This window comes from Psammomys obesus, unplaced genomic scaffold (genome assembly GCF_907164565.1).
Source record: "Psammomys obesus unplaced genomic scaffold, mPsaObe1.curated_primary_1811, whole genome shotgun sequence".
Taxonomy (NCBI): Eukaryota; Metazoa; Chordata; class Mammalia; order Rodentia; family Muridae; genus Psammomys; species Psammomys obesus.
This window is the reverse complement of record NW_026596040.1, coordinates 677,069-688,672: the sequence shown is the minus strand read 5'-3', so window position 1 is coordinate 688,672 and position 11,604 is coordinate 677,069. Positions and strand designations below refer to the sequence as shown.

The 11,604-nt window shown below is 41.8% G+C and overlaps 1 protein-coding gene across 2 annotated transcripts in view; it reads right to left on the bottom strand.

Annotated features, from left to right (window-relative positions):
• Positions 1-5,131: 5,131 nt before the first annotated feature.
• Ndfip1 (Nedd4 family interacting protein 1) overlaps positions 5,132-11,604 on the bottom strand; it is a 43,004-nt gene continuing 36,531 nt past the window's right edge. Inside the window, exons 7-8 of one of the 2 annotated variants that reach the window (XM_055622615.1) lie at positions 10,731-10,836; positions 5,132-6,071 (exon numbers count right to left, since the gene is read on the bottom strand). In XM_055622615.1, coding sequence (XP_055478590.1) covers positions 10,733-10,836 — 104 coding nt within the window. In that variant the 3' untranslated portion in view covers positions 5,132-6,071; positions 10,731-10,732. Of the gene's footprint in view, positions 6,088-10,730; positions 10,837-11,604 lie in introns of both variants that reach the window. The other variant, XM_055622614.1, reaches the window with a different exon arrangement.

The window sequence follows — 11,604 nt, the reverse complement described above, 5'->3', positions numbered from 1 at the left end:
ACACTGACCTGGCAGAAGCCTGCGTTTGGTTCTTAGCACCGTCAGACAGCTCACAATTGCCTGTGACGGCAGCTCCTCAAGGGTCTCCACTCACATACACATACCCACACAGAGCAACACACACCATGCACAGTTAAAAAATAATAAAAAGTAGCTGCAGTGGTGGCGCACACCTTTAATCCCAGCACTCGGGAGGCAGAGGCAGGTGGACCTCTGAGTTCAAGGCCACTTTCAGGCCAGTAAATGGTGAGGCCATCTCAAAATCCAATAAATAAGAACAAATCTTAGAAGATTTACATTGTAGGTTTACTAGTGTCTTGTGTGTGTGTGTGTGTGTGTGTGTGTGTGTACAAATGTGGATGCCAGAAGACGCTGTCAGGTGTCCTCTTCTGGAGCTCTTTTTTTTTTTTTTTTTTTTCTTACCTAGTCTGAAAGCCAGCAAGCCCAACAATACTTCCTTCAAGCTAGGGTTACAGGTATGTGCTAGACTCTGGACTCATTTTGTAGAGGCTGAAGTCCAGAACTCATGGTTGTACAAACAAGTGGTCTTAACCTCCGAGCTGTCTCTCCAGCCCGTGTTTTATATTTTAAATAAAAACATGCATGTATGTATGTATTTAGTATGTATGCGTGTGTGCCTGCAGATTACACATATCATGTGTTCAGAACTCCATGGAGGTTAGAAGAGGACATCAGATGCCCTGGAACTAGACTTACAGTCAGCTGTGAGTTGCCATGTGGTTACCGGTAATCAAACCCAGGTCCTCTGAAAGAACAACAGACTCCTTTTGTTTTTCAAGACAGGGTTTCTCTGTGTAGTCTTGGCTGTCCTGGAGCTTACTCTGTAGACCAGGCTGGCCTCCAACTCAAGAGATCCACCTGCCTCTGCCTCCAGAGTGCTGGATTAAAGGCTGGACCATCACCTCCAAGTTATAACATGTACTCTTGACAACTGAGCCATCTTTCCATTTCCCTTATTTTGTTTTTAAATAGTTTATTCCTACTTTTTCCCCCTTTGTGTATGTATGCTATAGAACCTATGATATATAAAGGTCAGAGGACCACGTCAGGTGTTGGTTTTTGCCTTCTTTTGAGTCAGGGTCTCTTGCTTTCCCACTGGCATGACAGGCTAACTGGACTATGGAGCGTGGAGGGGAGCCCCTGTGTCCACCCATCTCCCTATAGAAGCACTGGGGTTACACATATTCATTACTGCATCTGACTTCATGAATCCCGAGGATCTGAACTCAGGCCCTCAAGCTTGCACTTGCACAGTGAGTGCTAAACCCACTGAGCCACCTCTTTAGCCTAATGTCTTCTTTGCTGCTGGTTGGGGAGGTTAGTGGGGCTGTACTGGATATATGCCCAGGTCCCTGTGATAGCTGGGCTGACACTCTACACTCCCATCCCCACTACTCTGCCAACTGATACATTTAAACTCAAAGTCAGAAGACAATGCCTTTTCAAAAAAGAAGAAATGAAAACAAAACAGCCTTCTAAGTAAGGTTCAGGATCAAATTAAACTGGAACCTCTGTGTAATACCCTTACTCTCCAAGTGGCAAATTGCGACAAGGAATACATTGGGGATTAAAATAATTTGTAGTAGGGCTGAGTGTGGTGGTACATGGTTTCACTCAGAGATAGGCCAATCTATGAGTTCAAGGCCAGCCTGGACTAAAAAAGGTGAGACTCTGCTTTAAAATACGAAACCAAACTGCTTCAAAATATGAAAACAAAAACAAAAACAAAAACAAAAAACCCCAAAACAAAAAACAAACAAAAACTAAACAAAAACAAAGACAGTGCTTAAAATCTTATCAACAGAGAAAAGCGGCGCTTTCATTGCCATGAAGTTATTGGTGATACAGAGTGTGCTGTAGAACAGCCTCCTGCTGGACTGACTGGAGATGAGGTTGGGTGTGCTGGCAAATGCCTGTAATCTAAGTAAGGCAAAAGACTGCTGTTGAGTTTGAGGGTACATAGTAAACTCTAGCCAAGCAGGGGAAGAAGCAACCAAACAAGTATTGGCTGGAGAGGTAGCTTAGCAGTTAGAAGTACTTGCTGCTCAATCAAGAGGACCTGAGTTCAAATCCCAGCACCCACAATGAGCAGCTCAAAATTGCTGGTACCTCCAGCTCCAAGGGATTCAATGCCTTCTTTTGATCTCCATGGGTACCTGCCCTTCCTAGCACACACATTCATAGGGACACACAGATGCACACATATATAAATTAATAATCAATCTTCCACAAAGAAAGAGGGTGATAAAATATCAGGCTCATCCAGGCATGGCAGCACATGCCTTTAATCCCAGCACTTGGGAGGCAGAGACAAGCAGATCTCTGAGTCTGAGACTATCCTGGTTAACAGAGTGAGTCCCAGGACAGCCAGGGACGGCTACACAGAGAAACCCCTTCTCGAAAAACCAACACACACACACACACACACACACACACACACACAGAGAGAGAGAGAGAGAGAGAGACCAGGTTCATAACCATCTTTTCTTCTTTTCCTCTCAACTTAAAGTTCCTTTTCCCTTCAGGAATTCCTGGTGTTTTTCTCCCCCAGGCTTATAAACATTCAGGGCCTGCCTGTTGCCAAGTACTTGTTGTGGGTGTTAAGTGAGAACTACTATGCAACAGCACACAGGTGTACACTAAAACTGGATTTAGTGCTTTTGTAAATGATCCTGTCAACCCACCTTACTAACTTCAGTGGATGCACAGACTATATAGGCTTCAAAATCAGGCAAAACAAAATTAAAAACATACTAAACATCTATGTAAACTTGCTTTACATTTTGCGTCTTCTTATACCTTCATTATTTCCCAAATCATCTGTACCGAAAGGTAAACATCTTCCAACTAGCTAAAAATGGATCAGACACCAACAGAGGGAAAAAATGATTAAGCTTCATCTTGCCAGCCCTGTGTTTACTATTTTGGTTTTTTGTTTTTGTTTCTTCCCTCAAGACAAGGTCTCACTATGTAGCTCTAGAGTTTACTACTTAATAGTAAGTTTTATCAATGTCTTTTATTGCCACACTAAATAACCTAGAGCTTCCTAGAAAAATAATACAGAATTCTTTAAACACAAGCATGCCTACTTCAAATGGCAATGAGCCCTGTGGTCCAAAATAAAGCCCTGGCATCAATCCAAGCCAGTTTATTTCCAAACCTTCAGTAAGCAGTTACTTCCTTTCCATCTTATTCCAAAATTACTTATTCCAAATCTCTACCCTTTATCCTATCTCACTCTGTTCTGCAAGATGATTTAAATGATCTCTACTAGACTTTCTATATTTATTTGGATTGTTTTCATTCAGAAATTTAGAACATAAAAGGTCACAAAAATTTCTCAAGTCTATTACTGGTATAATCTAGTGGAGGGGGACTTCAGAGATTATAACCTTTAATTAAGAATACACAGCTAGGGGCCTGGAGAGATGGCTCAGAGGTTAAGAGCACTGGCTGTTCTTCCAGAGGTCCTGAGTTCAGTTCCCAACAAACACAAAGTGCTTCACAACCAACTATAATGAGATCTGGTGCCCTCTTCTGGTGTGCAGGTGTACACGCAGATAGAACATTGTATCCATAATAGAGAAATCTTAAAAAAAAAATACACAGCTAGGCATGGTGATGGACATTTCTATGAGGATAGGGCAGGAGGACTGTGACTTCAAAGGCAGCCTGGGTTCTAGAAAAAAAAAAGCCCCCACCCACCAAACAAAACAAGAATACACTTTACTATAATAATCAATAACCCAATTGCAATTACTGTCAATCTAGGCAGAGTGCAGTGATACTCACCTGTCATCCCAGCACTCAGGAGGCAGAGGCTTGAGGACTGATACAAGTTCAAGGCTTGTTTGGTTTACACAGCAAGTTTCAGGCCAGCCCAAGCTATATAGTAAAACTGAAATGGTCTCAAAAAACAAAACAAAGTAACTAAGTAAAATAACACAACACATACACATACAAAACAACATGATTCCAGGATGTTTCTGTCTGGCTTTTAAACAACTTATGTTTCTGTGTGTTGTATACTGACACCTTAAAAGACTTCCTGTGTTGTTCACAGACAGTAGACAAATGGGCACTTGTAAATTTGTTAACTATCACATGCTGGTGCTGTTTTAAAAGATAGTTTGACAACCTTGTGGCTTTTTTTCTTTATATTTTGTCTAAGTAGAATATGGGGGGAAAAAAAATCAAATGGCTGATATAACCACCACTGGTCTAAATTTAACACAAGCAAACAGGAATAAAGACCTAAACAGAAATAAGGACCCTTTTGTCTCAAGTAGGACTTAAATCTTGGGCTGTGTTGAATGGAAGGAAGAGGCAAATGGTCCAAACAGGCTTTCTATTGTTGTGGTTACTGGATGTTTCATAGTAGCTCATGCTCATCCTATTCTGGTCCATTGTCATTTGCAGAGGCAATTGGTACTGAGTGGGATATGAAAGAGGAAACTTCCGCTCCTATTTGTGAATATACAAAATAAATTGCAACCATAGTGTGTTGGCTAGTTTTACATTAATTTGACACAGGCTAGAGCTGGGAAGAAGAAACCTCAATTGAAAAGACAGCCCCTGGAGACTGTCTTGTGAGCAACCTGTAGTGCATTTTCCTGATTGATTATAGATGAAGGAGGGCCTAGCTCACTGTAGGTGGTACCATACCTGGGGAGGTGCTCCTGGCAGCTATAAGATAGCAAGTCACACTGAGAAGCACTCCTCCGAGGCCTCTGCTCCAGTTCCTGCCAGCAGGTTCCTCCCTTGAGTTCCTGCCCTGACTTCTGTCTGCAGTGGACTGTGTTGTGGAACTCTAAACCGAAATACAGTGATTTGTTTTTGTTTTGTTTATTTAAGACAGGGTTTCTCTGTGTAGGCCTGGATGTCCTGGAACTAGCTCTGACCAAGCTGGCCTTGAACTTAAAGATTCACCTGCCTCTGCCTTCCAAGTGCTAGGATTAAAGGCATAACCACCACCACACCTGGCTTGGTTACAGTATTTTATTGCAGCAATAGACATAAGGTTTTGATTTTTAGAATATATTCTGGATTATTGTGTAAGATTAGAAAATGTTTTCACAACAAATGTAAAGTCCAAAATTAAACACTGATCTACAGTAAAAGGTGCTACAGAGACATTTATTAATGTTCCATTGTATTTACAGTTTAATATAGCAACCAAAGTGAGCTAGCACTTGGGCAGCAAGCACATCATTCTACAGTTATAACAGTTGTAAAAGCAAGGAGTACACAATGTTAGGGATCTTCTCAAAAGTTCCAAATTAATTCTTTGCTCCTGACCCTCTGGGATTCTAGCCACTCAGTTTACAGAATAACATTTAGTATTTAATCTGAATCTGTCTTTGCCCTTTCCATTTTATATGATGACAAACACCTTAAGAATTCCTTTGTACACAGAATTACAGAATGAAAAGGTAATTTCTGAATATAGACTATGTAAAATTAATACTTATTTACCAATTGAGAACATTGTTAACACTACGATGAGCTTTGCACTATGGTTTTGTTTCCTGGTGTTCACACAGTACAATTAAACATATTTCTAGATTAATCTGAACAGGAAATATGGATTATGTGCAGAAATATAGTCATAACCAAAGTTTTGACTTTTGAGAAAACCCCTTTTCAAACAGCCAGCCTTATACATAGCTTAGACTAATCTGTAATTTCAAATCTGCTTTGAGATGGAGGATGAATAAAGCAAGATTGCCCCCTACTGACTACAGGGACATGGCTCATGCTATTTAAAATGACTACAAACAATATATAAGGCATTATTAATAATACATCACAGACTTGATTGCAAGAGCTTTTTCAAACGTTAACCACTAATGATTCGATGATTACAGAATTCTGCATTAACTATTAACATTTTACAGCTAGGAACAAATAGAGAGAAGTGATCTTTTTCAACAGTACTTTATTTTTAAAGCAGGTGACTGTGCTCCATTCTGGCGCTGATTCACTTCCTGCAGGTGCTCTCGCTTCTTAAGGGACTTCATCAGTGCAGGAAGGCCTCTGCCAGAAAACATCTGCCAAAGAAGGACACTGAACAGTCAAACTCTAGTTAGCCTGTTATTTTGGCTAAGAGCAGGGTGTAGTCAGTCACAGAAGATGTTTAGAGACATCCGTGGTGCATTTAAACATAGTATGACGATTACTATACAAGGACAACATAGTAGCCAATAAACAGTCAATTTCCAGTTCTTAAATCAACCCCCCCCACACACTATAAATAATTGTGCTCTCTCTAAAGACTTCTTTTATGTGTATAGGTGTTCCGTCTGTGTGCATGTCTGTGCAGTACCCTCAAAGACTGTAAGAGAGTACTGGATCCTCTTCAACTGGAATTAAAGATGGTTGTGACCACCATGTGGGTGCTGGGAATTGAACCCAGGTCCTCTGAACCCAGCAAGTGCTCTTAACTACTAACCCAACTTTACAGTCCCCTAGTCCCAGTATGTTCCCTCTTGAAAATCAGGTCAGGAGTTCCTCACTCTTCTCTCTTCTGTTCTAACAAAAGAACAAAATGGAAGTGGTGATTCTTCATCTTATACTTACTCTCATGAGGACAGCTTAAATAGGTCCATTTTCTAATACACCTACTGTTATCATTCACTTGACAATTCTGTCAGATCTCACCCAGGAAAAAAATCTGATACCAATGATGTCACCCTCTATGTGAATTGTGGCAAAGTTAGAAAGTGAATGTAAACTCACCTGTCCTATCTCACAGATATGCTTTTGAAATCTTAAAAGAACCAAAGCATTTGGGAAGTATGTTTTTCAGAATATATGCAATTCCTAACCAACTTTTAAGAAGTAATATGACAGAATTGTATAATTCTAAAATGATATCTGGCTGGGCATGGCAGTACATGCCTTTAATCCCAGCACTCAGGAGGCAGAGGCAGGCAGATCTTTATGAGTTTGAGAGGCAGGCAGATCTTTATGAGTTTGAGGACATCCTGGTCTACAAAGCAAGCCCAGGATAGCCAGGGCTATTACACAGAGAAACCCTGCCTTCAAAAACAACAACAAATAAAATAAAATAATGATCTCTGTGTTTATGTGTTTCCCTGTCTTCTTCTGCTTTAGGACTTGAACTCAGGTTATGGAATGCTTAAGCAGATGTGTGTGTGTGTGTGTCACTAAGCCACACTCCTGGGCCTGTACGGACATTACTGGTTTAGTTCTCATGGAAATAAAGTGGGGGGAAACTTCAAGTAACTCTTTACTGTAATGTCAAAAGAAGAAGCGCTAAAGACACACACCACTTTAATAAATATAAGAAACTACTTGGAACCCAATATTAGGCTGACCACCAGACAGGCTCATATGTAAGCCTATATGTGTCCTTTTTTCCATCTCTCTAGATTATGATAAAACCATACAAAACCTTGTTGTTTTCCCCTTAGGCTGTAAACATTTCAAAAGGCTGCTAACATGTAAAGAAGATTCAACAGTGGGGGAAATGAACTTACTCCTTTACAACTGTCAACATTTCCCACAACTCCAAATTCAGTTGTGTCTGGTAGACCACTGATATGATTGATACACCTGTCCTTTACACCAAGACAAAGTGACAGACAGGCTATGGCTCCCCATCAACACCACAGGGGACTGTCAGAACCAGAAAAGTGAGCAGAAGCAGAAGGGAAACGGAAGCACTGCTGCCACCTGGAGGCTGTTCTAGAGAGGCCTAACAAACCCAAGTCACTTCACCTTTATCAGTTTTGACTACAGATAAAAGCCAGTGTCAATGACTGCTGAGTCAAATGCTGGTCTGCAGGACACGGTGGAGTACAAGTGTGTTGCCTGGCCACTTAGTTCACGCTGCTTTATAAACAGTTTTGTCAGGGTTCTCCAAGTCAAAACCTGACACTCAACAGTCATTTAAAAATCCTGCTGGATGAGCCAGACCAAAGAGGAAAGAAGAGCAGAGCACCAGCATTCATGCTTGCGGCTGCTACCTGCTGCGCTGCCTTCCCCAGCACTCTTTCCTCACGCTGCTAACCACAGTAAGCCCTTTCCTCTGTAAGCTGCCTGTCAGGTGTTGTGACCCAGCTAAAGTAACCACTGCAGTGGTTTGGTGGCATGCCTGTGATCACAGTGGATTTCAGGCTGAGCAAGGAGTTCAAGGCCAGTCTGAGCTATCTATGTGGACAATGTCTTAAAAAGAACAAAGTTGCTGGATGGTGGAAGTACACACCTTTATTCCAGAATTCAGGAGGCAGAGGGAGGCAGATCTCTGAGCTTGAGGCCAGCCTGGTCTGCAGAGTAAGTTTCAGGAAAGCCAAGGTTACACAGGAAAACCTTGTCTTGAAAAAACAGAACAAAACAAAAAACAAAAAGAAAAGACAATGACTTTGCTTTACAATAAATAAATAAAACAGTAAATATACTGAGCACGTTGTGTGTGTATCTAATATATGTGCAACAATAATAACAATTAAAAATAAGGTTATGAACTTGACAGAGTGGGAGATGCGGTAGCTGGAGGAGAAGGGGCATACAGTGCTCATGCATGAAATTCTCATTAAAAAAAAATCAGCAAGTAATAAACCTTTCTCCTCCTAGTTGACAAGGAAGAGGGGTTAACATGGCTTTAAAAAAGGCTGTCAAATCCATCGTGCTTCACTGTGCAAGCGCCTTTGGAGTCCTCTAGCTACAGGAGAATCCTCACCTTCAGCAGCAGCAGCCTGCTCTTGCTTCCCTGCCAGCTCCAGGGTGTTGTATAAAAGCACACTTTTCAGTAAAGGGAGGACATTATCACTTTTGAGCAATGGAAAAAGCACATTTTCTTTCTTCTGCTTCCAGAGTCATACAGCTAACACCACCGTACCGTGTGTAGTGACCCCTTCTGACTTTTTGTTGTCAAGACAGAAAAAAAGTTAATTAGGCTATTTAGTTAACTATGTACTTCTCCATTTGTTTTTGAGACATAGTCCAAGCTAGCCCTTAACTCACTAGCATATCTAATTCGGGCCTCAAACTCATCATCATGTCTCAGCCTTCCTGGTACAAAACTGTGGGTCACACCCTATCAGTGCACTGTTTTCTCCTCTAGAGTCTGAGCTGTAAAAGGGCATTTGTATACCTACAGAATAAATATTACCATGTCCCTCTAAAAGATTCTCAGGAGTTAACCGGTAAAGGAAACAAAATTGTAAACACTGCTTTCAAATCCCAGTCCCTTCACCTTGTGGTCTAGGCTCCCTGATCATATTCTGAGTGACTTCATACCAACCAGCACACTGAGGCTCGGCAGAAAGCAAATAAATTTACTTATGTGCAGGTTTCTGAGGACCTCTGAAGCACACCACAGAAACCCCTCTCAAACCATTCTCTGACCAGCTCCCATAGCACTATCCTAAAAACTGGTGCTGCTATCATGGCCTGGAAGATTCATGACTTTCAATGTAGATCACTCAAAAATTTACCAAAATCTTTAGAAAAATAAAAGGTGTATAATGACATAATTCCTATCAAAATCCCTAACATAGCAGAATGGAGAGTTAGGCAGTCCCTGTCCTGGATATTATTCACTGTATGTCAGAAGATGAAGAAAGTGCGCAATGCCCTCACATACCCAAACCTTCCCTGCTTCTCCCCTTTTCCTCCCTTCCCTTTCCAATGGGGGATCAAATTTTGTGCACTGAACTATACCCCAAAGGCTGTCAAATATCCTTCTATATGAAAAATGAAGACAACAGACAGAGGGGTGATTTCCCTGGGAAATTCACAGCTCCCATCACATTCCTACAGGACAGTTTGTCTGCAAGGAGGACCCACAGCCACCCTGAAGTCGGAGCTGAGCTGCAGTCGGTCTCTGTTCTCCATTACATCTCAGGAGACTGCAGTTCTCCCCCACAGAGCTAACTTCCACAAGCTCAGTTCTACCATCATTTAAGGTTTGTGGCAATTGCTGCACACAGCTATCACAAGGCCTTTTCTGGGGCTTCACCTGGACTGACTGTTAAGTGGTGCTCAAGGTTATATTCTATCACACACAGCCCCAAAGCCAGAAGGGCAAAGAATTGAGTCCACAAAAGCATAGCCTGCCTTGTCAGGGCTCTCTGCTGTATTTAAGGTATCTCACTCTTCAGGTAGCCATTGGTAAAAGATGGGAGTCAGCTACTGGGGAAAACTGTACGAATCAAATAGTTCAGGGCTTAGTTCTGTTCCAAGGAAAGGAAAGGTCCCTCTCCTCCCCTTGGATCTGAGTTTCCACTCCACCAGAGTGGTAAAATCTTGGTATAAACCTGAAACAGGCAAAGGCAAGGTGGCAAAGGCCCAAGAATTAATTTTAAGAAATGGATGTCTTAGTGGGCTTGTCAGTAGCACAGCAAGAGGACCTGTTCCTAATGTAGCTGCTGATTCCCCTCAAGGCATTCTGTGGCTCTGTGAGAGTAGGGAAGAGAAGGCCTGATGGGCTCAACCCGGTCATCAATACCCTAACCGCCCCTCCCCCCATTACTACTGATACACTTGCCAAAACAACTTTTTTCTTCCCTTTGCCCTCAACAACTTTTGTAAACACCACTCCTCCAATAAAAATAGGGAAAAGACAAGAATTTTTTTATGCCCTCCTACAATTTATGTATCCCTATCCCAGCCTCACTCCAAACTGATTGGAACTCTGCAATGCTATCACATGATCACAACAGGAACACACACCACCCCCATACCTTTAATAAATAAAGAGAACTCTGGTCCTGGGGAGATTTGAGAAAGTTTCTGGCATCTTCCGAACTTTTGCATAATTGATAAATCCTCTGAGAAACAGGAGAAAGCCTAATTAAGAAAAGAAAGTCAAGAATGAACTTCTAATTTATGCATTAAACCCCTTCCCCAGAACTTCCCCTTGTTACAGGAACATGTCATTTTCCTGCTGAAGCCTATTAACGCAGGCAGTTTCCCCCAACATCTTCAAAGGACTTTTCTATTCAGTTACCCACATCTCAACAGGAAGGCAAAATCTCAAGTGTGAGCGCCTCTCTGAAGGAGCTAACTGGTCTCAAAGGAAATGGAATGTAAACTGGGGCCACACATTCACATCTGGAGGCCTCACTGGGAAGTCTATAGAATCCTCCTGCTGAGTTCCAAATAACATCCACACAATTAACTCCAAAAGGGAGATTACAAATGGTTTTGTTTTCTGAAATATGCTCTCAGTATACAGGCTGATCTCCAATCTTCTATGTGAGCAAGGTGTTCTGAACTCCTACTTTCTTTTTTGCCTCCTTCTCCGGAGTTTTCTGTGATTACAGGCACACACCACCAAAATTTTGCTGTTCTCAAGCTTAATTCTGATCTTTTGTTATTTAGTTTTCTGCCACCAGTACATAACGTTGTCCACTAGATGTCAGCACCCACTTGTGTAGAACTCCAGTTTTGTACTTTTGTTTTTTTCCCAGAGACACTCTTCATAGTCCTTAGCTGTCCAGGAATTTGCTCTATAGATCAGCTGGCCTTGAACTCAGAAATCCACCTGTCTCTGCCTCCCAAGTGCTGGGATTAAAGGTGTTCACCAATGCCCCGCCCCAGTTTTCTACTCTTAAA